Here is a 27,109-nt window from a genome sequence, read left to right on the forward strand (position 1 = left end):
AGGTAAAGGGTTCTAACATTTATTTAAAGTTTATATGACATATATTTCAGATTTCAAACCTACCAACACTCATACATAAAAACAAGTAGGAGTCAGTGAATAATCCCCTATAACTAATACACTTTTTTAAAGTCCACCATTTAAATAATTGTTTTAGTTTTAGAGTACTAAAAGTTTGTGTCTTTAAGCTGCAGATCATTATGTGTCCCTCAGAAAAAATGTGGACACCCCCCCCCCCCCCACCCTGTTTCTCTTTCTGGCTTTGTCTCCCTTGCTCTCTCTCTCTCTCTCTCTCTTTCTTTCTCTCTCGCTCTTGCTCTCTCTCTCACTGGCTGGCTTATCTGTCTGCTCAAGTTTCACTCAGCACCGTTGCTATGGAGGGTTGGGGTTGTTTTTTGTTGAATGGTGCTGTTAAAGAGACACACACACACTGAGAACATCTGAGAATGTGAGCAAGGAAGGGGTGGAGGGTTGGAACAGAAAGAGAGCAAGTGGGGTAAGGAGAGAGAGAGAGAGAGAGAGAGAGAGAGAGAGAGAGAGAGAAAAGGAGACAGACTGAAAGAGAGACATAGAGATTGATTGCCGAGGAGGAGAAGGCGTCAAAGGAAAAACGCAGGAATGCCGAGACAGGCAGTGCTCCAGCGAGGCCGTTGAGGGCGTTGCCGTGGAGCTCACCGAGAAACAAAGCAAGCGTCAGTCCGCCTGTGCCACACCCTTACGAACAGGAGCAGGCACACTCAGACCCCATGGACCACAAATGTAAAAACAGGACTTGTTTTGTTTGTTTGTTTGTTTGTTTTCTTGTTTTACCCCTGTTGAGCTAAAGGGCAGGGGCTGAATGTGTGTTCTGCACTAGTTCCATGCAGATGTAGCAGGAGATGACAATAATGCACAGAAAGCACCATGTTCAACCACTACAATATCCTAAATGCATAGCACAGTAAGCCATAGAAGAGGACTTTCTTCTTCACTGCTCCCAGGACTCACAGTAACCTCCTGCATGTCTTATGCCTAAGTGATGACTACAAAAAAATCCAAACACCAAACCCTCGCAAAAGTCCTAACCCTCTAATAAACCCATAAATGTTTGTTTTGAAACAGACTTCCGAGCCTTTCTTTCTCTGTGGGAGTGAACCTATTTGTTTTAACTGCATTACTGTGTATGATGCCCACATCCAGGGTTAGCTCCCCATGCAGGACACGACAGAGTGAGAGAGTTGCTGACATGTCACCACAGGAGAACTGGGTGCTGACTAGTGTGCTATTTTAGCCCCACCCTTGGATTCACACCCAACAAATGTCATCTCTCCCCCCCCCTTCTATTCTTTCCGTCTATGACCTGTCTGTGAGTCATTCAAGTGTCCTAATCACGTTAAAGGCATGTTCTTACAATTAAATCAACAGCAAAGCTGGCCATGTTTGAGTCTGTTTACCGTTCGAACAGGGAGGTTCCCGCAAGACTGGTTGTCTCGATGTGTTGCCTTTTTGTGTACTTTCGCCCCCTCAACTCTAATTCTCTTTCTTTGCCCTGCCCAGGGTTCAGGCACTGGGGGCTGATTTGTGGTGGTTCAGAAGGGTTGAAAGGCTAGTTAACATGCAGGTCTTATTGTGTCTGTCCTCCCTGAGCATAGCCCCAGCTACAGTTCCTGTGCTTTGATTTTGAAAAAAAAAAAAAAACAACAATAACGAAAAACACAAGTCACTCTAAAACTTTAAGTTTTTTACTTAATGAACTTATACACTTTGGACGAGATCTTCTGATTTCCACTGGCTAAGCTGAAGAATGAGAGAGAGACAGAGAGAGAGGCAGAGGCACAAAAGCAAAGAGGAACACTGAGGAAAACTCCACATGCCTTGACAAAAGTCTTTGTAAAGGTTACAATTTTCTGCTTAATTAACGTACATGCTTTGAACAAGATCTTGTATGTTCGGTTGGCAAAGCTGGAGGAAGGAGAGAGGCAGAGAGAGGGAGAGAGAGAGAGAAAGAGAGAAAGAGAGAGCGAGAGAGAGAGACAGACAGACAGACAGAAAATAGAAATTCACAGAGAAACAGTAATGTCTGTTTCAGCATGCCTCAAGGCTGGGCAGAATAAATGACTCATTTATTATTTTTTTCTTTCACTTCTTTCTCACATGTCTTTCTCTCCCTCCTTTATGTTTGTGCCAGTCACCCCCTCCAGCAGTCAGACAACACCTTAAAGCAGAGAACCACTCCTGAATCAGAGACACACCCTGGCTCATTCCTTCCTCGCCTCGGTCAAACGCTCTTTTACACATGAGAATTTCTTTCATTATAATAGTATCATCAACACAGTACCCAGTTTCAGCATTTGACCACTTATCTAAGGGAGCTAAACTGTAATTAAATGATAATGTATAACTACGCTTTACTTTGGGTCCTTCCCTCCTTCCAGACATTTGCAACTAAATGTTTTTTTTTCTGGAAATGTGTGTGTGCATGTAAAGTAAAAAAAAAGTCTACATGCATATTTGTGGGAGAGAGTATGCATTGCCCCTAGGAACAGCTATGAACACAAATCATACTAGCATTGCACACAGACACGAGGCACCCTTACGTTCAAACCTGCAGGATCCTCACCGCCCCAAACATAGTAACTCATACTCCTTTGCATATGCTAGCCCAAATGTCAGCATGCTCGCAGACGTAACAGAAATGCCAATATATAAACATCATAAATATTTATATATATAAACTTTAAACATCAATGGAGCCATTTCTAATAATTATGCAACAATGTCTTCTTATTTATCAATTAATTCATTATGAAAATAAAAGCTGACTGTAAATATATAAACTCCCCGACACACAGGGAAACATTATTTAAGTACAAATATTTAGTCAGACCTGATCAAGGTGTTTGGGTGTGTCTGATATATAGTCTAACCACAATGCCACACTACCTGGACAGGTATGCAATTATACCAAAGCAAGCTTCCTGAAATGCCCCTGAAATTATCAATTGATCTGATATACTCTTATTATTTCCTATCGTAATTCTTTGAGATATTGAGAGCGCATTGTTAGGGTCCGTTGAAGCAAAACAAGCAAAACTCTCTTTCGCCTCACTGATCATGAAAAAAACCGATATGTATCCATTGTCAATTGTTCGTGACAGCGTGAAACAGCTGAACCAACATGATAGTTTTGTATTAGCCTCGCGATACAGCTCGATGAAAGTATCAGCAGAGTTAAACCTATATAATCAAACAGGTCTGTGAAATCATGTACAGTAGTTAAAGCAGACTAAACCTTTCTCTTAATGTTCTTTTTGCAAGCTATTCTCGCTCTCTTAGACACACACACACACACACACACACACACACACACACACACACACACACACACACACCTTTCTCTCTGACGTTAAGATCCACCTCTAACCCTAGGTGAGGGTGTGTGACGCCGTTGAAAGTCTTAATCAGTCTCTCTTTCATAATTTGTTATCACTGAGCTTTCGCCTCGGACGTCGTCTGCTGTGTGAATACTACAATATTTGCAGTAAGCGCTGGTGGACTCCGCAAGTGTGCAGGATCTAAACGTGTTCTTCCGGACATGGCCCGGCGCCTACCGCCTCTTGTGTGTCTGTTTTGTTTTATTTTATCGGTAAGTTTCTTTTATTATTGTTATACAGGTTGAATCCATTACTCTATTTAAAGTAGTCTCGGCTTGTTTAAGACTATCTACGTCTATGACAGTTGCAAACTTTGAAACGTATTCTCAATTTCTTTGCTTATGGTTAATTCTCCAAGTGCCTTTACGGTGTGTATTTTAACAGTTGAAAATCCAACGACCGGCCATCACACTTTGTGAATAGCTTAATGCGTTAAAACAGGTTGTAGCTTACAGGTAGAACAAATCGTAATGCAACCGGGTTACTCTGTAACTTGGGTTTATTCATGCGTATTATTGTGTCTATGAATGACAGTTATGGTCCGTATGTAATGTTTAGTGTTGTAGACCCATTATTTCTGACTACAGGTAGACGTCTATCTCGGTGTCATGGCAACAAAGCCAGGTGAAACGATATTTTTAATGTCGAGTATTTCACTGGCTTCACTAAACTCTCGCATTCCCATTACTTTTCCAAGTTGTCATTCTTGTATAGTAAAGGGTGTTGGCCTCAACCGTTTTTGTGTGTCTTGAACATTTTTGTGGCGTACTGATCATTTTTGTGCGTTTTCTCTATTTCGGCGTAACAGGTCATGCATAACCCCTTCACAACAAGTGTATTTATTAAGAGTTTGGCTTAATATATATACCAGTAATATGATGACATATATATGGACTGGGGCTCGTGGATATATACTTTACTTAGCCGGTTTTTGTGTAAACTTTCTTTAAGAGGTTAAAAGGAAACCTGAAAACATATTACAACACACTTTATAAGCTAGTAAATCATAGGCTACTACATTATAATTCATGTTTTAATCATTTTTATCATACAATGTTTTATGACAAGATATCGATGCTCTTGTTTGAAATGAATGGGGTTTTATAATCACGTTTCAACTATTGTCTGAACTGCCGTGTAATATGTGCTTGTTTTTGCTTTGCCTGTCCATGATGGTGGTCTGATTAAGATTATCTTGAATCAGGTAGAATGATTAGCACAAATCAGTCTGATGGCATCCATCATTGCAGGTGGAATATTTAACAGAATAATTACTGGAAGGCTAAATATGTATATTGACTGGGGTTACACGGCTCAATAAAAACAAACATATACTGTAAATAAGTACAATGTAGACACAGTAGCCATTAATAGTCCTAGTAAAATCTGGAAAGAATAACCAAATTACAAAAGCAATGGCGTTTTGCATTGTCAAGCATTAACGGTGCAAGCATTACATCAAAATGCTATATGTGTTACTGTCTTCACTGCCAGCACACACTTGTGCTTGTATACCTGTTGTCTTTCTGAATGTGGAACGTTAAGAAAAAGCATCAGTTGTTCTTGTCAGCAGTTACTGTAAAACACTCCTTAGTATTCTCTGTGGTGGACAAGCCAGTCTGCCAGCACGCTTTGGCAGGGACTTCTCCAACTGCACACGAGCTAAAAGGCTTCCATAGGCTGGGGCCACAGTGATGCTGCTTCAGCAGTTCCTCAGTAGGGCTTCAATCACACTGATCCTCGAGCATGTCGGTGTACCACGGTCGTATTTGCTGAGGGAGATGTGTTTGGATGGGAGGAGGACAGTAATGCTATAGATGATTACCTGTGGAGCAGATGGGGTTTTTCCCACAGGCTGGTGGCCGTTCTCGGGTTATCCGCCATTTTGTAACCTCCCCGATGCATCAGCAGGTGAAATGTGTGCTCTAATGCCTCGAAAGATTAAAACAGGATAAGTCTACATTCTCCACATGATATGAGTCAATGTTCACATTTATAGCATGTAACACTAAATTACAGCCATATTTATTTTTCTTTTGAACAAATGCACTATTTTGTGTTTAGGTGCAGGATGATCGGTTCTTATGTTATAGTATCAAAGAACACTAAACATGCATGATCAATAATATCAATCATAGATAGATAGATAGATAGATAGATAGATAGATAGATAGATAGATAGATAGATAGATAGATAGATAGATAGATAGATAGATAGATAGATAGATAACAAGATTACATCGCTGATATAAAAAAAAGGAGCTGTGTTTGAAGCTGAGCTGTGTTTCTCTGTCTTTTCTCAGGCTGTGCTTAAAAGTTCAGTTGTGTTTCTCTGTGTCTTTTCTCAGGCTGTGTTTGAAGCTGAGCTGTGTTTCTCTGTGTCTTTTCACAGGCTGTGTTTGAAGCTGAGGCTACAGCCGACTTTTCTGTAGCTCTCCGCAGGCAGAAGAGAGAATGGATTGTCCCACCTCGAATTCTGGAGGAGAATGTGGACTATACTAAAGATGGACCTATTGCTAGAGTGAGAATGACCTCATGATCTAATTCTTGCTGTCTGTTGTTTGACTTCTACATAATAAAATAAACTCTTGAGTAGATAACAAAGATAACAACTCTTCTCCTGTCCAGTGACTTTATTTTGTAAATTGGATCCAGCCTGACAATGTAATTTTAGCACAAATAATGTTGAATATGTGTATTGCAGATTCGCTCAGACAAGGAGGAAGCAGGCAGGTTGAAATACTCCCTAAAGGGCATTGGTGCAGATTTAGCACCCTACCACTTGTTTGTAGTGGACCCTTCCACTGGTGATGTACGAATAACTGGGATCCTGGACCGAGAAAACATTGCCCAGTACAATGTAAGTTTAATTAAAGTTAAGAATCACTGTGGAGTATTAGCAGACATATTTGACCCGACGGCAGTGCTGATAATAACAGTAATTCTTTACTTGACCCTTGCAGCTCTCTGGGGTTGCTACATTCTCAAATAACACTGAGGCAGAGAATGATATTCAGCTGAGAATAAAGGTGAAAGATCAGAACGACAATCCACCCATCTTCTCCAGTAGTATATCACCAGGTTCTGTGTTTGAACTCAGCTCCACAGGCAAGTCCCCAACACATTAGCCTATCAGTATTCTGTATGTAATATACACTACCCAAATGTCCTAAGTAATGTCCTAAGTATTTAAGTATGGTTAAAGGTATTAAATACATATCCAAGGGAATGAATACCATTATCTACGACTGTTAGTAATACTAATTAAATCTTCAGATACTGTCGTGATGACATTACAAGCAACTGATATAGATGAGCCTGGGAACCCCAACTCTCAGCTTGCTTATGAAATTATCAGCCAGAAACCAGACAATCCTCAAAAGAAGAAAATGTTCAAGATCACACGAAATGGTGAAGTGCGGGTTAATGATGCCTACTTAGACCGAGAGGTGAGAAACCACATGCAAAATTCTGGTGTACAGGATAGCACAATGTAGTAACCATCATAAAAGACTACCAAAACAGGATATAGAAACAACCATGCTGTGATTGTATGATTAAACCTATTCGGATGAGTCTTAAACTATTTGAATATTGCAAATCTAATTAATTAGTGCAGCCTGTGTGGTTAGTAGTCATGTACTGAAGTTCAACAAAACCTTCTGTTCCACAAACAGCTATTAAATTAACCAAAGTTCAGAAGTTAGCGGAATATCTCATTAGAGTAAACAATTTTTCCACAGGCTGTTAGCCAGTATGAACTCACTGTAAAAGCATCAGATCTCAACGGGGCGAGAGGCTGCAACACAGGAACTGCGGTGGTCCTCGTCAACGTCCTGGATGTCAATGACAACATTCCAACACTGGAGAAAGAGTCTGTAAGCAAGAACATGTTGAACAGTTATATTCCTATAAATACATGTGTTGCTGTTGTAAAGATAACGATAGATCTATGCCTTTAAGCAAGATACCGAAACATAGATAAAAAAGCCCATTATCATGTTTATCCCTTTCTGCAGTACCAATGCAGCATTGAGGAGAACACAGAAAATGTGGAGGTGATGAGAATTAAAGCTATTGATCAAGACTTGGTCAACACAGAAAACTGGCTGGCTAAGTTCATCATTGCCACAGGCAACGAAGCGGGATATTTTAGCATTTACACTGATACAAAGACCAATGAAGGGGTCCTAATGCTCAACAAGGTATGGCTGGACCCACTCAACCCCTCCAAATTGTTTCTCTACACAGTTGCATGATTATCTCACTAATGGAAAACAATTATGCCAATTTCAGACATTATTAATTGCATTATATATTTTTATTTCTTGTAGCCCTATAAACATCAGTGGTCTGCCTTAGCAAGAAGCTGTATAATTGAGTCAAAGAGCAATCAGTGGTGATACGGACCAGAGGAGTGACCTATTTCTTGTGTTTTCAGGCTGTGGATTATGAGGAGATCAGAAATTTGAATCTGGGCCTTGCTGTGTCCAATGTTGCCCCGTATCACCCCTCAGTGTCAGGGGACTCAGGGACATACGGAGTGGTGATAACTTCAGGAGGAGCCGGAGGTGGAGGTGGTGGTGCTGGAGGTGGAGCTGGAGGTGGAGCTGGAGGTGGTGGTGCTGGTGGTGGAGCTGGAGGTGGAGCAGGGACAGGTGGAGGTGGTGGAGCAGGGACTGGAGCTATTCCAGGAAGCCCGGGAAGTCCAGGAAGCCCAGGAATGTTACTCCCAGGTGGTAAACTTTACAATGTGAATGTCACAGTAAAGAACCAACCTGAAGGCCCTGTTTTCAGACCCAAAGTAAAAGCAGTTCCCATTTCTGAAGATGGCAAGACATTTGACATAACAAAGGTCATTGCTTCATACCCCGCTATAGATGCGGATACACAGCAGCCTGCTAAGAATGTCAGGTCAGTTCATATTAGTTTTACCAACGCTTGGACTAGCAAGAGGTCTTTTATTCTGCAATATAGTTTAATATACAAATTATTCTTCTTTTTTCTCAGATATGTTAAAGGCTCTGATCCAGATAACTGGTTGTCCATTGATGATAGAACTGGTGACATTAGACTGAACAAACATCCAGATCGAGAATCCCCATATCTGGTTAATGGGACATACACCGCCAAGATCTTATGTATTACTCAAGGTAATGTAGCTCTTAATATGCGTTTGTAATATTTGTTTTGTAATATTTGTAATTTGTCTGTAACACACCAACTAATTACAATGTTCTCATTTGAGGATGTAAGTTTGTTTTTTATGTTTTTATTTTCAGACTAAAAGGTAGTATGGAGCATTTGTGGTTCTTTAGAATATGTCAGTATAGAGGACAGAAATTTGGGCTAGTGTAGCATGTGGCAATACAAAGAACTGTTGCAATACAGCTATAGAGTCACTAGGGGGAGATATAGTTCTGTACTCTGCATGTTTTGAATTTTATTGTAGATGATAGGATTGCAGGGACATATTGCAACATGACCTTCTATCAGAAAATGAAATTCATCCAATTTCAATTCCATTCTCACAAGTTGTCTACACTCTACATTGCCTTTATATAATTTAAGAAGACAGGTAATTGAAATTATTAACAGGTGGCAAATATGGTAATATTTGCTTTTTCATTTAGATACCACCAGTCTGTATCAGATGTAGACTAGTGAACTAGAAATAAGTATACCAGATATTATTACACTATTTGTCCTACAGAGGGAAAATGTCCCCATTTATCCCTAAGCTAATTGAATATACATAATTACATACACGTAATGCTAATGGAATATAAATATACACAACAGCACACACATGTACATAGCATTTCTAACATTTATTCTAATTTGTTTGCGCTAGTGCTTGGGCTTCTGATCTATTATAAAGTAAATGTTAAAAATAATCTTACTAAAAGGCCACAAATAAACGAATCCTTCTGATCTCTTATCATAGACATGCCTGCAAAGACCGCCACAGGCACCGTTGCCATCCAGGTTGAGGATTTTAATGACCACTGCCCAAAACTCACCAGCCTCGTACAGGACATGTGCACCATGCAGGAAGCGCTGTACGTTTCTGCTGTGGATCAAGATGCTCCACCCAATGGTGCTCCTTTCACCTTCTCCATTGTCCCAGAAAAAACCCAGGGAAAATGGATCTTGGAACACTTAAATGGTACGCAGTTGTCTGACCCAGAAAATGGGTTTTAGTTCAGTTTAGGGAAGAATTCGGTAAGTTTTTACTTACCAAAAATGTTCTTCTTCAGAACTTTTATCTAATATTCAAATGCAAAGGTTTGCTAATAGACACAAATGTGATTAAGTAAATATCCAACTGGCCCCTTACCTTTTGTTAAACATAAATCATTAGTATTTCCACTCTCCCCTATCTACAGTTCCCCCTTTTTACCTTTTCCCTACCTGTTGCGTCTACAACCTAGAGTGACCGTAACAAATATACACTTAACCTGATGGTTTTGTTGACCATGTTACTGCAGATACAACGGCCATCTTGAGGACCAAAGAGACTCTGTGGCCAGGACCTAAGGAAGTGACAATGCAGGTGCAAGACCAGCAAGGTTTGGCGTGTCCAGAGCCGCAGGTGCTGAAGGTGAGCGTGTGCACCTGTGAAACCAGCGGCCGTTGCTCACAGCGTGCGGCTTCTAAGAAGGGCTCTGTGCTCGGAGGCGCTGGGATTGGCCTGCTCCTTCTGGGACTCCTGATGCTATTACGTGAGTTCCACTTTGCTCTCAATATCCTCGACAGTACCTACAGATGTAAAAATATGTGATGTTTTAGTATCTCTAAGGGAAGATTAAGTTCTTTAGCATTCTTTAGAGTGATAAATATGAAACATTTAATAAAAGTCTATTTCATTTATCAGGGAACCCCTAATTCATTGTACACTTGAATTGTTTCCTGTATCCATTTATTCCTGTGCTGATGTAGTTCCAGGGAAGAAATACCTGATTGGAAATGTATTTACACGCTTGCTTGTCACCATTGCTTTAGCTCAGACGTTTGAATCTGTTTGCCTCTACAGTCATCCCACTCTTGCTGCTGTTCTGCCAATGTGGAGCAGCCGGCTTTGGAGCAGGTGGCTTTGGAAAAGACTTTGCAGATATGCCCTTTGACACCAAAGAGCACCTAATCTCCTACAATACAGAAGGACAGGGAGAAGACCGGGTAGGACTGCAAACTCAACATCTCATTTTCTCCTCAATCCCACCCAGTTATTCCCAGTTGTGCCATGGGATGAATAAAGCAACTGCTAAACTCTTAAGACAAGTACAGTCTAATATATACTCAAACATCCATCCAACTGCATTTTATCTTTCCTTTTACAGGATGTGCCAACAATGTACATCAGACCAGCAGATGATCCAGGAATGGGTGGATTTGATGTAGCAGATGGAGGTATCGGCATGGAGAGTGGCCAGTGGATAAATGGCAAATGGATACGTGGCCACTGGATGAATGGCCGGTTCGTGGCAGATGGCACTAATATCACAAATAGTGCCTGGGAAGATGATGGAATGGCCCTTTCAGAACAATTCCTGAAACAGTACTACTCCGGGGTAAGTATTTAAGAGCCAGAAACCAATACAGAGTGACCAGAATCTTACATTCTCCAAGGCTAGAAAATCAGCCTAAGTGTTGGAGGGCCACAGCTTTGTGAGGCGTAATATGTCAAAACTCAATTCCTCAATCACTACTCATCTATCCCAGTCCTACAGTTGTCATTTGTTGAAGCAAAATGCTATGTCCCTTCCAGACTTGAGTTTGAAACCTCTAGAGTTTAAATATGGCAAAGCACAAAGTTCTGTAAAACAACCATGTTAATATGTGTATTTTTCTTTATGTGTTCTGCAGAAGAGTCAGGAGCTAGACAGCACTGCCAAAAACTCTTTGCTGGTGTACAGCTACGAGGGTCGTGAGTCCCCTGCAGGTTCTGTGAGCACCTTGAGCCTCCTCGACTCCAACAATGACCTGGAGTTCCTCAACGACCTCGAGCCAAAGTTCACCACTCTCGCCGAGATATGTGGAGGCACAAAATTCACGACAGCAATCTCAGCCCCTACCGCTGTCCCTGTCCCATCTCCTGCCCCTGTCCCTGCCCCTCTTCGCCCAAGACCTACTCTGGAAGTAGACTCTACAAACATTAACACCATCAATACAGTCAACACCAGCACTGTCAACACTGCCAACACGATCAGCGCATTTGCCCCACCTGCCCAGCCTCCGTCCACGCACGTGGAGAGGAATGTGGTGGTTAATGACAGCCATGTTTCAGTAGTGTCTGATGTGAAGCCACCTACAGCTCTGATTGACATGACGCCAGCCCACACAGTGCTGGTGCAACAGCAGCCTTTGTACTACGTGGTTGAGCCACAGGTTCCCAACACTGTCCTGCTGGCTGAGAGGCCTGCCGTCGGCCTGGGACAGGGCATGTATGTGCTGAATGACTCTAACAGGGTTCTGGTTCAGGGCTCTGTTGCAGCACCGAACACGGGCCTGCTGCAGTCAGCCCACCTGTCTGGATCGCAAGTGCTATTGGTAGACAGAGGTGCACAAGGTGGGCAGGTCCTGCAGGGCACACTGCAGAGAGGAGGATTCACCGGCTCTCAAGGTCTGTTGCTAGTGGATGGGCAAGGAGGGTCTATGATAGATGGCACCTTCCAGAGAAGCACAACTACAACTGGAGGGTTGCACATGGATGGGCAGGGTGGGTCATCGGGAATTGTACATGGCTTGCAGCAAAGACGAGGATTCACTGGTTCTCAAGGTCTGTTGCTAGTGGACGAGCAAGGAGGGTCTATGATAGATGGCACCTTCCAGAGAAGCACAACTACAACTGGAGGGTTGCACATGGATGGGCAGGGTGGGTCATCGGGAATTGTACATGGCTTGCAGCAGAGAGGAGGAATCACTGGCTCCCAAGGTCTGTTGCTAGTTGAGGGGCAAGGAGGGTCTATGATAGATGGCGCGTTCCAGAGAAGCACAACTACAGCTGTGGGTTTGGATGGAAATTCGGTCCAGATGAGTGGACTTCCAACCTCACGGAAAGTTGTCATCCAAGAAAAGAAGGTTGTATCAAGTCAAGGAAGGCTGTAATAATTGGTTAACATCTTGCAAAACAGAATACAGTAACACCAGATATTTGAGATATCATTATCATTTTCAGATACTCATTTCACTATAAATGCATTAACATAAGGTTATAAATGTAATGCTCAATGGGAATTTTTAAAGCTTTCTCTACCTTGATAAAACTGCATACATTATTTGCACTTGTCTAGACAGCATTCAAATCATTTGGTTTGAAATTAATATAACCTAAGTTTTTATTTTTAATACTTTCTCATATTGATGCTAGTTTCTGATTTACTGTTTTAACATTTATTCTTGAATGTAGCTTTCTTTTTGGGGTTGGTTGTATGTCAGTCTATGTGATTGTCATTTTGCAAGTTATACACCATAAAGGTTATACACCATAAGGGTTATACACCATTAAGGTTATACACCATAAGGGTTATACACCATAAGGGCTATACACCATAAAGGTTATACACCATAAGGGTTATACATAGACTCCCTTGTAATTGTTTTTACATGTTCTACTTTTTCCAAATGATCTGCAGTGTCAGTATTCAGCTCTTTGATCCACAGCAACAGAGGTTTTTTTCAGGTAAAATTCAGGAACATGCCAGGCGGAAAATGTGGTCATGCAATGTTAGTATTTGAATTCAGTCCAGCACATCAGAGCATTGCAAAATTGTATGAATGGAGCACATTATGCGTGCATTAAAACAGATAAATCCCACCCATCTCCCACAATGCCACTCATCCCCCATGATGCCACCCATCCCCCATGATGCACCTGTCCCCCATGATGTCACCTATCCCCCATGATGCCACCCATCCCCCATGATGCACCCATCCCCCATGATGTCACCCATCCCCCATGATGTCACCTATCCCCCATGATGCCACCCATCCCCCATGATGTCACCTATCCCCCATGATGCACCCATCAACCATGATGCCACCCATCCCCCATGATGTCACCTATCCCCCATGATGCCACCCATCCCCCATGATGCCACTCATCCCCCATGATGCCACTCATCCCTCATGATGCACCCATCCCCCATGATGTCACCCATCCCCCATGATGTCACCCATCCCCCATGATGCCACCCATCCCCCATGATGCCACTCATCCCCCATGATGCCACCCATCCCCCATGATGTCACCCATCCCCCATGATGCCACCCATCCCCCATGATGCCACATATCCCCCATGATGCACCCATCCCCCATGATGTCACCCATCCCCCATGATGCCACCCATCCCCCATGATGCCACATATCCCCCTTGCACTTTGTGAAAGACACAAGCTCTTTCTTTTATGTAAATGTTAGCAATCTGAACTGATGATGGATGGTTTTGAGTTTAAATGGGTCATAAATGTAGCTCTGAGGACAGTTTATAAGCCAAGGTTTAGTGTTTTTACAGAGACTATTTTTTGATGTCTTTCATTATATTTTAGTACATCCCATTTCATATTGAAAATTCTTTGGCTTGTTTTTGACTGGTCCACCCGCAGTTTAGATGCTGAGCTATTCAACCTTTTTCACAATGTTAATTTCATCTCTCGTTTCCACATGTGAAAACGAAATTCGATGGCTCAGCTGCACTATCTGTAGGTGATTAATTAAGATTCAAATTGTGGAGAAATGGTGATAATTGGTTAAATTAAATAAAAGACTAGTTTTAATTTTTATGTTTTAAAAGGGTTTTTTAGTTCTACTTTTTGCATATGTAGAACTGCTTACGTTCTGTCAAGATAATGAATAGTTTCCATTTAAAGGGGCTGGGCTGGATGTTCTTTGTTAAGTGGCTAATTTTCTACCAGAGGGCCAAAGGTGTGGCTATTGGACGTGGGCCACATAGATAATTATTTTGTATAATTAATTATCTGATTTTCTCCAAGGTACAATGCTAAAAACAATAAAGTAAGATTGAAATAAGATCTTGTTGAGAAACAATTAAGTTACAATTTTGACTTCATTAATCTGTTTATGCCTTCTGGCTAATTGCTTATACTCGACAGATCTTGTCTTAGACATGGATTGAGTAATGGAAAATAAGTCTTCAAAACTGTTTAAAAACCTGTTAATTAAGAGAGCCAGAAGTTTTCTGCTATCACATTTCTAATTACACTCAGACACAATCACAAAATAAAGTTAGATTGTAGCACCCCAGACATTGACACTCTGTAATGTTAAGGTTTTCTTTAACCAGTAAAATTGATACAAATTTGTGGTCCATACAAATTCTTTATACTGTGTGTTGATTAAATTTTTATTCTAGAGCAAATAATACTAAATACTAAGACATATTCATCATAAATTAATTTCCAGATGTAAAGGTTAACAATGATGGGCAATGTCCATTTACATTTTTATAATAGAAAAACATGTCAATATAGTTTAGCTGAGTAATTTTCTGATGAATAGTTAAACATTCTGGTCCAAAGTCTTTAACTAAGAAAAAGTGAAATAAGAGTTTGTATACAAATGATTATTATATAAATATAAATTCTGCTAAGGCAAGCTCTAGGAAATCGGTAGGTCGCAGTGCAAAACAACAAAAATACAGCAAACATTAGCAGTCGTTTCAAAGCAGATTTTCCATCCCATTTCCCGGTTCCATTTCTCACACAACGCCTAACACATAACTTGCATATGTAGATATAATACTGATAAAAATGAATAAACAATATGAAATCAGACAGACATATCTGTGCTGTATAAATGTATAATTTGTTTTATAGGTCAGGTACATAACTACACCACCTTTACCAATATGTGTCCATACTTAATATTAGTACTTTCTACTAACCCAGTAGTTTTTACTGGGATTATTCAGAAATTTTGCATTCAGGTTTACAAAATCACTAACATTCCATTTGAATGTTCCTACTATGAAACCATCGGATTCTAACCGCTCAAAGCATACAGTATACTTACACAGTTCCCTTACACTCAATGTTAGAAAAGATTCTAAACAAACAATCTTACCTGTTTATCAGCTGAAATGAAATAGGGAGATATTTATTCTGCCCAAACTCCAAAACCTGCTATTCCAGTGTAAAATTAAGTGTAAGGGTTTGTACAAACTGAACAATCAACCACATGAGCTCACTCCATAAGTACCATATAATTGTGGAATGTTTGCTTCACGTTTTATGACTAAGATGACTACTGCCAAAGCACTTCTTGTGAACTGTTTTGGAATGTGGTTCAGTCTTGTCAGTACTGCCATACAGTCTTCTTTGGAATAACCTTTCCTCGTCTTTAGTCTTTGGAAGATCTTTTGTCTTTCATACTAACCTTTCAAGTTTTGTTTTTTACATCGAAAACTGTGTATGCAGTTTGTGTAGACTTTTTCAACATGAACAACAACACAAATGTCAATGTATATAGTGTTTTTCTCATACCCTGAGTCACTTTACTGTCACATAAAAAAACAAAACAGACAAAAAGAGAACTTCAGTGAGCAGGAGTAGGAGTAGGAGGTTAGGGGATCTTTTTGACCAAAAGAGGAGGAAAGTGAGGGAGAGTGGTGAAGAGATTGTGGCAATGTGTCCCACAGTTTGGGGACATACCTCTGAGAGATCTGCCTCCAGCAGTGACCAGTTAGAATTTGGGGACAGGCAAAAGGCCTGGATCATGGAACCTGAGTGTTTGGGCAAGACAGTGAGGGTGTAGGGTATCACGGTGCGACACGGTCTAGATCTGTAGAGATTTGTATGTTAGCAGGAAGGGTTTAAACTGGTTTTCAAGTTAGAGAGTATTCAAGCAGTTGAGTTTTGCATATACTGAAGAGAGCAGAGGTTTGTTAGGTATGTCAATGAGAAGGGAGCAACAATAGTGGACAATATGAAGACATGAACCAAAGTTTCAGTAGCTTCCTTGCACAGTAAGGTATGAAAATATAGAATCAAAAAGAATTTGATTATTCTAACTTCTAAAGTGAGAAGTCTAAAGTGAAGTGGTTTTGCTTTCAGACTACATGCCTAGGTTTTCCACTTTGAAACAATGCTCCATTGGTTTATATGAACACATTGTATTTCTTTTTCTGATTATATGGTTATTTCGCTCTACATGATAAAAGGCTCTTGAGCTGTTTACAGTGTAGAACAATACTGGCCATGTTAATTCACCTTGACCATTTCTCTGACAGCTCAGATAGTGTAACAATTACTTCCTCATAGCAATGCAACTCCTAAGAAGTTCTAGAAATATCAAAATAGCTTTAAAGGCTTACCTAGGAACACACACCCACATCCTGCCAATACAATTACACATTGATTGGTTATTACACTCATTGTGATGTCAGTCTAAATGTCACATGGGTTATATATTTGTGACCTTTGTGAGGGCTCCAGACATAACTGTTCTGTCTTAGCTTGGTTGTGCGTACACTAATGCAGGATGATGTCCTGGTCAACACTGCGTCAAATTGTGATGTTCCTCGTGGCTTTAAAGGTAGGTGTGAATTACCATTACTCGGAATTAACTTGGAATTATGATGTCAGGATTAGGATCTCCACAAAGTAAATACACGTAGCATGGTGGCTCACTTTGAGTTGTGAACTGCAGTGATATGCAGTGTTATCTGTACAGTTTTGTAAAGTTTCTAATCTGAAATGTAGATTTTATAACAACACACCTACAGTATCTTCTAGTGCATACTGACTGGAAAAAAAATGGAAAACACAAAAATTTTGTGTTTGTGCGCTGCTTCAAGAATGTCTTCAGTCAGGGTTGCAAGATGGACACAAATTAAATATTATATCTCATCGATTTGGCGCCCCCTCTAGTGCAGCGCCCCATGCGCCCCTATACGCTGCATACCCCCTTTTTGCACCACTGTCTTCAGTCCACCGCAAAACTTCTCACCATGGACCTTTGAATCTTCATTTCTTATGAACTCTAACTTGGGCTGAAAAAATGACAAATTGATGTTACATTTGCTCCCATTTCTAACACTCAACATGGTGGATGTGCACATTTACAGACAGAAACATCCTCATGTGGCTACTGTTGATGGGGCTATGTTCACCCGCACACCTCAATTTCACATTACCTTAAGTACGAACACACGAGCACCAGATATTTAAACATTTGCCTGTAAGACGTTGACTCTGCAATACCCCACTTTTTGACCAACACAACTTGGGCGCAGCTACATGTCAACACTCACAGGCAGAAGCTTTTGACAATGAATGCAATATTCCTTTAATTCCAGTCACAACTGCTCTCTGAAATGACACTGGTCTGTTTATCCTGCCATCCACCTCAGGCAACTAGCTGAACTAAACAATACATTGCTTGTCCATTTCAGGACTCATGTTGATTTGGTGGGGAGTACTGGGTTTTTAACATGTGTATTGTATACTATGCCTGTTTGTTGTCACTGATTACCATTTGGGGATAACTATATTGAAGTTTTACATTCTAAAGGGTAAACTAGAACAGAACTAGAACAGAAAACGTAATGACTTCGCACAGCAAGACTATTCTGTTGCGTGTCATTCTTCCATACTAAGGTGCCAGTGATAATCAGGGATTTTATAACATCTACAAAACCAAAAAAAAAACACAGAAATCTCTAAGATCTGGTTCACAGGAGGAACTCATTATTGGTATCTCCTTGTGGAGCACATATAATCAGGCTCACACAGACAGTAAATATGTAATAGAGCAGTAATGTTTTTTTTTACATGTAATAAAATTGTAGTGCATACTGTAATCAAGGATTCCAGAGAAACAATAGGCCTACAGAAGGATTCCAAAGAAACAGAGTATAGGACAAAGGTCTTTCACCGGCTGTACAAACAAAGTAGGCCTACTTAAATGTGAGTACAGGATAATACAGACATTAGATATTAATCTATAAAGGCTACTGTGTTTTTAGCATTTTAACAGAATGCAGAACAGGATGTTTATATCTCAAACATAATGTAGTTAAATAGGCAATAACCAATCTGTAACTGTCCTCAATCACTTATTTTGTCTCAGATCCTGGTTGTTCCAGTCCAGTGCCTGAAGTCAAGGAGTCAGCGACTCAGACGGGAATGGGTGGTCCCTGCCGTCAGGCTCTGGGAGAATAAAATATACACTAAAGATGAGATCATCGGCAGAGTAAGACAGCCACTGACTGCAATATGGTCTGTGTAGCTTACCACTGACCACAGCCAGCTGCAAGAGAGCTGGCTAGTTAAGTTTCCAGGTTAAAAAACGCTCCCTAGAATATTGTCCATAGTATCTAGCTTTACTAATTAGGATGACGTGTAGATAACATAAAATTGTCACAGGTGTTTGACAGGTGTTTGGTCCAGAATCTCTAATCACAAAAAATATATTACAATGAATTATAATAGTAAGAGTAATACTAATATAGTAGTAGGAATAATTATAATAATAAATGTAATTTAAAATAGCGCCTGTCACGGTAGAACCCCTGTGTGACAGGCAGGGAGTGCGAACAAAAAGGAAGCGATCACGCCAAGTCTCAGGGAAAAAGGATGGTTTAATAGAAAGTGTGCAAACCAAAAACCCGTACAACATCTCCAAATTAAGGATATAATGACCAGCGGTCAACTGGTACAAAGACAAGACATATATAAGCAAACAAACGACCCTCAGGTGAGACGGATCACGGGCTCCGCCCACCTGAGGGACGCACACAACGTCACAAAACAACAACAACAGCTGCTGTGGATGGAGGCGACCGGTAGGGGGCCGCCTCACCGTGACACCCTGACTCCTCCCTTCGGCGTCTGTGCGTGTGTATGCGTTCATCTGTGTTTGTGTGCGTATGTGTTTGTAAGGTGGTTGTTTGTGCATTTGTCTTTGTTAGTTGACTCACCTGTCTCTTGTCTCGTTGCACCTGTCACGTGTTATTGCATATGTATTTAAGTGTACGTGCTCATTGTCTGTTGTGCTCTGACTTAGACATATTGTTTGCCTCGCCACGTAAATAAAGCTGGAATTTATTTTCACTTCGCTCTCATTTCGGTTTCCTGCAATCACCCTTCGACGTCACAGCGCCCCAGATCAGACAAACGCAGACTGACACACAAGCCACTACAGAGTAGAATGAAAATATTGAAAATAGTGAAAATATTATATATCACTCTCTATGACGCTTAGTGATATTACACTTATTGATCTGAAAATATATTTTGAAAAAATACTAATTCCCAACAACAAAATGCACACCAACATATAGACAGCATGTTTTTCTAAACTGCAGACATGATGTTTCTAGTACAATTACCATTGCACTAAAATGTTTTACTGTGCAACTGTGTTTCTATGGAACCCTCTCAGGTCTTCTCAGATGTGGGTGTTGACCTTTACTACACCCTGATGGGTCCAGGAGCTGACCAGCCACCCTATAATTTATTTCTGGTGGACAGTGAAGGAAACATTGAACTCACAGGCATTCTAGACAGAGAAAAAACAGCAGAGTACAATGTGAGGATAGTAAACAAGAAAATGCATGCATGCTCAAAACACACTCACACACCTTAACCACCTCAACCACCTCTCACACACCTCACACACCTCTCACACACTTCATACACACCTCACACACCTAGCTTCAAATATAACCAAAGTTCTTTCTTTCCACAGCTTGAAGCAAATGCTTGGTTTAGAAATAATACTATTGCTGAAAAAGGCATGAAATTATGGTTTCAAGTGCTTGATGAGAATGATAATCCACCAGTGTTCACTGAACCGGAGCCAGTGGGCATTAATGAAGGCAGTCCCATTGGTGAGTGTACTTCCCCTAATACTGTATACACACCCAGAGAAGACGTAGTTTTAATGGTGCCTGCTTCACCACTGAGGGGAGTGTGGTAAAAGTAGCACAGCAACTCCAAATGTTGTTATGAGGAGAACGTCCACTGACAGTGTTAGTGTCTGACCCTGGTTTTGTAATCCTTGTTTCTTAACTCACAGGTACATTCGTAACTCGCATCACTGCGACAGACGCAGATATGCCAGACTCTCCTCACACTAAGATAGCTTACAAAATAATCAACCAGGATCCAAATGACGGCAAGATCTTCTTTACCATTGATAAACACTCTGGATATATCTATGTGAACGATGCAACACTTGATAGAGAGGTACATGTCCTTATTCATTGTGTATGTAACTGCAGTCTTTCTGCAGGCACGCTGAGGTGCCATTACACTAACAACATGCTTGTAAGCACATTAAATGTTCTAACAGTTATTCCTACCGTTTATTCTGTTCTTCCTGTTCCTTTCTATCACTTACTTTTTATTTAACGTTTCTCGTCAGACCCAAAGCTCTTATATTCTAACTGTGAAGGCCACTGATATGGATGGGGAGGAAAACGGCAATTCTGCAACAACCACAGTAGAGATCAACATCTTGGACATAAATGACAACATGCCCACTTTGGAGAAAGATGAGGTTGATTATTTCTAGATTGTTAGCAATTTCATCCTTTGAGTCTCTCAACAATATGTAGCAAACCACCACTGTTTTTGTTATATTAGTTTCGTACACAATGTGCATTCTCTATTTCTGCTTACAATCATGAATGTAAAATAGCCGATGCATGCAGTTATTATTTTATTTATATATATTTTGGGCTATAATATGCGATGTTTTTCTTATTAAGTATGCAGTGTCTGTTGATGAGAACGTGGCTGATGTAGAAGTTCTGCGTATCCCGGTCATGGACGAGGACGAGGAGAAGACAGACAACTGGCACGCTGTGTTTCAGATTGTGTCAGGAAATGAGGGTGGATATTTCACCTTTAAAACAGACCCAAACACAAATGAGGGAATCCTGTACCTCGTCAAGGTTTGTCCATATCTTCGTCTCTGAGGTAGAATCTTGGAAATAAGACAAAACCTGAAAATAAGAGTAGAATAAAGGAAAGGCAAAAAATATGAGGAAAGCACTAATATTTTCAGTCATTACTGAATAAACACCATATTATGTACTGACAACTTGAGCTTACCAGGTATTATCAATTTTGTCTTGATCTCTTCTGTAGCCTATCGACTTTGAGACTGTCCCTAATCTGCAGTTGGGTGTGGTAGTTGAAAATGAAGCCCCTCCAGGGCTAGCAGGAGTCATGACAACAGGAGGTGTGGCTGGCTCTGGGACACAGGCTGGGGGCGGGGCTGGAGGGGGGGCTGGAGGTGGGGGTGGAAGCGGGGCTGGAGGTGGGGCTGGAGGCGGGGCTGGAGGAGGAGCAGGTGGTTCAGCAAGCAGACCTGGAAAACCTAGCACCGGAGTTACAGACACAGGTCTTTTAAAGCAGAAGATATATTCTTTGAAAGTCAATGTGAATAATAAGCCAGATGGACCTAAATACATTCCAGAAACTAAAAGTATAGCTGTGTCAGAGAACAACAAAGGCAATTCCTTTCCAAGGGTTATTGCCACATACCCTGCTACAGATGGTGATACGGGCAAAAACGCAGAACATGTCAGGTTAGATTTCTTCTGAATTCTAGATTTTAAGAAATTTTCTTTATACCTCAAAATTTTAATAAATGTACAATACTAATTCAATGAATGAAACCAGATAAAAGTAATCAAAAGTAGCTCTTATTTATATGATAGCAACACTGCTTGTTATTGTGTATTATATATTTCCTGTGAATTTTTATACATGAACATAATTTATTTTCAGATATGCTAAAGGTTATGATCCTGCAAACTGGTTAGTCATTGATGAACAAACAGCTACAATCACACTGAACAAAGAACCAGACAGAGAATCACCTTATCTCATTGATGGAACCTACTACGCAAAGATCCTCTGCATAACAGATGGTAAATAATGACTATAAAAATTGTATACATTTGGATTCAAGAGCAAATATTCCTAGAAAAGTATTAATCATTAGAGTAATGCCAGGGGAAATTAAGACTGCATAAAATTTAGTCTAAAGCTAATAAAGAAATTAATCCTTGTGATCTCTTATCATAGACATTCCCACACAGACCGCTACAGGCACTATTGCAATCCAGGTTGAGGATTTTAATGACCACTGCCCAAAACTCACCAGCCTCGTACAGGACATGTGCACCATGCAGGAAGCGCTGTATGTTTCTGCTGTGGATCAAGATGCTCCACCCAATGGTGCTCCTTTCACCTTCTCCATTGTCCCAGAAAAAACCCAGGGAAAATGGATCTTGGAACACTTAAATGGTACGCAGTTGTCTGACCCAGAAAATGGGTTTTAGTTCAGTTTAGGGAAGAATTCGGTAAGTTTTTACTTACCAAAAATGTTCTTCTTCAGAACCTTGAACTAATATTCAAATGCAAAGGTTTGCTAATAGACACAGATATGATTAGATAAATATCTAACTGGCCCCTTACCTGAAATACACTGATGGGTTTGTTACTGTAGATACAACGGCCATCTTGAGGACCAAAGAGACTCTATGGCCAGGACCTATGCAAGTGACAGTGCAGGTGCAAGACCAGCAAGGTTTGGCGTGTCCAGAGCCGCAGGTGCTGAAGGTGAGCGTGTGCACCTGTGAAACCAGCGGCCGTTGCTCTCAGCGTGCGGCTGCACTGAAGAGCTCGGTGCTCGGTAGTGCGGGGATTGGCCTGCTCCTTCTGGGAGTCCTGATGCTATTACGTGAGTTTGGCTTCATGGCTATTCTCAATATCCTTGACTGTTTCTACAGATTTTAAAATAGGCAATATTGCAGTATCTCTAAGGGAAGGGGAAGTACATTAGCTTAAATAGAGAGAACAATATGAAGAATACAATAATGTCCATATAATTTCTCAAGAAACCTCCAAGACACAGGACACTTATTCCTGTGTATGATTTATTCTTGTGTTGATGTACCCCCATGTAACTCATAGGGAATGTACTTGCACAGCTACTTGTCACCATTTGAATCTGTTTGCCTCTACAGTCGCCGCATTCTTGATGCTGTTCTGCAAATGTGGAGCAGCCGGCTTTGGAGCAGGTGGCTTTGGAAAAGACTTTGCAGATATGCCCTTTGACACCAAAGAGCACCTAATCTCCTACAATACAGAAGGACAGGGAGAAGACCGGGTAGGACTGCAAACTCAACATCTCATTTCATCCTCAATCCCACCCAGTTATTCCCAGTTGTGCCATGGGATGAATAAAGCTAAACTGCTAAACTTTTAAGGCAAGTACAGTCTAATATATACTCAAACATCCATCCAACTGCATTTTATCTTTCCTTTGACAGGATGTGCCAACATTGTATATCAGACCAGCAAATAACCCAGGAATAGGTGGATTTGATGTACCAGATGGACCAGCCTGCATGGGGAATGGCCAGTGGATAAACAGCCAATGGACACATGGCCCCTGGATAAATGGCCAGTTCGTGGCAGGTGGCACCAATAAGACATTTTGTACCTTGGAAGATGATGGAATGGCCCTTTCAGAACAATTCCTGAAACAGTACTTCTCAGGGGTAAGTATTTATGAGCCAGAAACCAATACAGAGTGACCAGAATCTTACAATCTCCAAGGCTAGAAAATCAGCCTAAGAGTTAGTGGACCACAGCTTTGTGAGGCGTAATATGTCAAGACTCAGCTCCTCAATCACTACTCATCTATCCCAGTCCTACAGTTGTCATTTGTTGAAGCAAAATGCCATGTCCCTTCCAGACTTGAGTTTGAAACCTCTAGAGCCCCCATACTCAACGATCTATTTCTGGCCCGCGAGCTGTTTTGAAAAGTGTGGTTTTTTTTTAGGAATCTTTTTTTTCAATCGCGCTATCCGCTCTTATTTTGAAATCGCGATCTCAAGACGATGCTGGGGATTGCCTTTATGGCAACAACAAACAGGTAGCAGACGCCCAAATGCGTACACCCCCACCCCCCCCCACCCGGTCAACAGTTTACGTTCGCTACCCCCCCCCTCCCTCCGTAACCGGCCCCGTCAGTGATTAAAAAAATTAAATGTGGCCCGTCATCATTTCTATTTGAGTACCCCTGCTCTAGAGCTTAAATATGGCAAAGCACAAAGTACTGTAAAACAACCATCATAAATGGGAACATTTTAGAGGTTGAAGTGATGTTAATATGTGTATTTTTCTTTGTGTTCTGCAGAGGAGTCAGAAGCTAGACAGCACTGCCAAAAACTCTTTGCTGGTGTACAGCTACGAGGGTCGTGAGTCCCCTGCAGGTTCTGTGAGCACCTTGAGCCTCCTCGACTCCAACAATGACCTGGAGTTCCTCAACGACCTCGAGCCAAAGTTCACCACTCTCGCCGAGATATGTGGAGGCACAAAATTCACGACAGCAATCTCAGCCCCTACAGCTGTCCCTGTCCCGTCTCCTGCCCCTGTCCCTGCCCCTGTCCCTGCCCCTGTCACTACCCCTGCCCTTATTCTTGCCAGTGACCCTCCTCATCCAAAAGCTCATGTGGAAGCAGTTTCAACAAGCAACACCATCAATGCTCTCAACACCAGTAGCATGGTCAACACTGCCAGCACTATCAGCAAACTTGCCATAGTTCAGCCTTCATCGACGCACGTGGAGAAGAATGTGGTGAATAACGACACCCACGTTTCGGTACTGGCCAACACGAAGCCCACTCCAACTGTGACTGACATGATGCCAGCCCAGACAGTGCTGGTGCAACAGCAGCATTTGTACTACGTGGTTGAGCCACAGGTTCCCAGCACTGTCCTGCTGGCTGAGAGGCCTGCCGTCGGCCTGGGACAGGGCATGTATGGGCTGAACGGCGCTGACAGGGTTCTGGTTCAGGGCTCTGTTGCAGCACCGAACACGGGCCTGCTGCAGTCAGCCCACCCGTCCGGATTGCAAGTGATGAGGGATGCACAAGGTGGGCAAGTCCTGCAGGGTGTCCTGCAGAGAGCAGTCATTGGCTCTCAAGGTCTGGTACTAGTGGAGGGGCAACGGAAGCCTATGATACCCTGAACCTTCCAGAGAGGTGTGACTACATCTGGACAGTTGCATGTGGAGGGGCTGGGTGTGGGGGTGGGTTCTCATCAAGAGTTCCAAACTCAAGGAAAGTTGGCATCCAAGAAAAGAAGTCTCTATTCAAGGCCATTTGTAATATGTGGATAACGCCTTACACTTAACACATTATATACAAAGTAGAATTGTAGGTGAACCGTAGGGCACCAGGACCCTGCAACACTGCAGCAAAACAGAGCGATTGTAGGACCCAGCGGTATTGCAAGCTCTTCTGTCAGAAAGCTGTTTCTAGGGTTAGTCCAGGGGACTAATGGCAGAGCTCAGAGAGACCTTTGTGACTGTTACTGGTGATTGTGGGATGGTGTCCAGTTGGTAAACACCAGCTGCTACCGTTTGGGCAGTTAGCCATATAAGTATACGATAGCTTAGCACTAGCTACTGTCTTGTAATATTGTTTTGTAATATTGATTTGTAATACTGTTTACGGTTTTAATAATAATAATAATATTTTATTTAATAAGCGCCTTTCAATAATTGTGGTTTTGCAATATTGTTTTCTGTTTTGTGATTTCTTTAAAGCATGATATTACAAACTGTATAAGAAGTCTCTGTGATTGTATTTTACTTGTAAGCTCAGAAGTTAAGACTATCCTCTCTTACACTGCTATTTGCAGTTTCCTTTGCTGATAGCGTTGGAACCCACTGGAATGCAGAAGTTAGTGCTGGGTATTGTGTATTTTTATTGTGTATTTATAAGAGTAGTTTTCTGTTCAATTTTGATTGGTTATGAAGTCCATGTACGTGTTAATTTGTGTTGTTTCACTGTAGGGAGTGAGGGTGGGGTGGGGTGGGGTGTGGTGTGTTTATCCTAAAGTTCCAGTGGGTATCCTTTTTTATGATTGGGAATTATTATTACATTATTAAGTTTTATTAGCAGTATAAATATTTGGGACTTTGAACATGCAAACAAATCACAGCTAAGTAATTTTTACTCATAGTCAACCTTTATTAAATTGTCTAATTAAGTGTTATTTTGTTGCACCCCTGTCATCTTGATGTTAATTTAACTGAACAAACCTGGTAGCAAGGACTAATTGTTTGACACGTCCTTCCTTGTGACTATATTTAATCCACAGGTGTCTCTTAGTTTGGTCTGTCCCTCAACCCATAACTTTTCTTAACGCTCGTGTCATTTCCTTGCTTACTTCCCTTGCATCTTAGTTCCTTAAAAACAAGGATGCGTAAAGATGCGAGTACAAAGGCATCAGCACTAAACCTCAGCACTAAACTTAACTAAACTCAATAAGAAACACCTGTTAACCTGCTGGCGCTGAAAGCAACATATCTCCTGGATTCCACCAGCGTGTGTAGAATATCGACATGTCCTTAAAGATGACGGAGTGCCTTCTATTTCTCGCAGGTTGAAGGACATGGATGAACCGAGGAGGCACCAGTTAAAGAGTTATGAGATATATCCTAATATGTTGCTGTGGAAAAAGTAACTCACTGCTCCCGTCTGTTTTTAAATCGAAATATCAAAACAAAGTACAGTAATATTATATGTCACCTTTTACATTCACAGGCAGTCGAAGCTGGAATGATCACGGTGACCTTTTAAAGTAATTTTACTGGATCTACACGAGGCTGTGCAACCGCCAGCATGTTTTATTAAGACAGACAG

The 27,109-nt window shown here is 41.3% G+C and overlaps 2 protein-coding genes and 1 long non-coding RNA gene across 3 annotated transcripts; 2 read left to right on the plus strand and 1 right to left on the minus strand.

Moving 5' to 3' along the window:
* Positions 1–3,432: 3,432 nt before the first annotated feature.
* LOC143522960 (desmoglein-2.1-like) lies at positions 3,433–14,442 on the plus strand. Its single transcript, XM_077016985.1, has 14 exons — positions 3,433–3,625; positions 5,806–5,934; positions 6,118–6,273; positions 6,377–6,521; positions 6,690–6,862; positions 7,157–7,291; positions 7,433–7,618; positions 7,855–8,327; positions 8,424–8,566; positions 9,361–9,582; positions 9,905–10,138; positions 10,450–10,592; positions 10,754–10,984; positions 11,280–14,442. The coding sequence occupies exons 1-14, from the start codon at positions 3,575–3,577 to the stop codon at positions 12,519–12,521; spliced, it is 3,663 nt and encodes a 1,220-aa protein (XP_076873100.1). The 5' UTR covers positions 3,433–3,574; the 3' UTR covers positions 12,522–14,442.
* Positions 14,443–16,873: 2,431 nt separating this feature from the next.
* LOC143522961 (desmoglein-2.1-like) lies at positions 16,874–26,245 on the plus strand. Its single transcript, XM_077016986.1, has 14 exons — positions 16,874–16,965; positions 18,502–18,624; positions 19,816–19,962; positions 20,122–20,263; positions 20,452–20,621; positions 20,800–20,934; positions 21,146–21,331; positions 21,528–21,970; positions 22,173–22,315; positions 22,473–22,694; positions 22,897–23,130; positions 23,417–23,559; positions 23,723–23,953; positions 24,595–26,245. The coding sequence occupies exons 1-14, from the start codon at positions 16,912–16,914 to the stop codon at positions 25,426–25,428; spliced, it is 3,207 nt and encodes a 1,068-aa protein (XP_076873101.1). The 5' UTR covers positions 16,874–16,911; the 3' UTR covers positions 25,429–26,245.
* On the minus strand, positions 18,522–21,521 carry LOC143522962 (uncharacterized). Its single transcript, XR_013133184.1, has 3 exons — positions 21,492–21,521; positions 21,323–21,382; positions 18,522–18,581 (listed from the first exon to the last, which is right to left on the minus strand). It is a non-coding gene; the product is annotated as an uncharacterized LOC143522962 (long non-coding RNA).
* Positions 26,246–27,109: the final 864 nt, after the last annotated feature.

This window comes from Brachyhypopomus gauderio, chromosome 9 (genome assembly GCF_052324685.1).
Source record: "Brachyhypopomus gauderio isolate BG-103 chromosome 9, BGAUD_0.2, whole genome shotgun sequence".
NCBI classification, from domain to species: domain Eukaryota; kingdom Metazoa; phylum Chordata; class Actinopteri; order Gymnotiformes; family Hypopomidae; genus Brachyhypopomus; species Brachyhypopomus gauderio.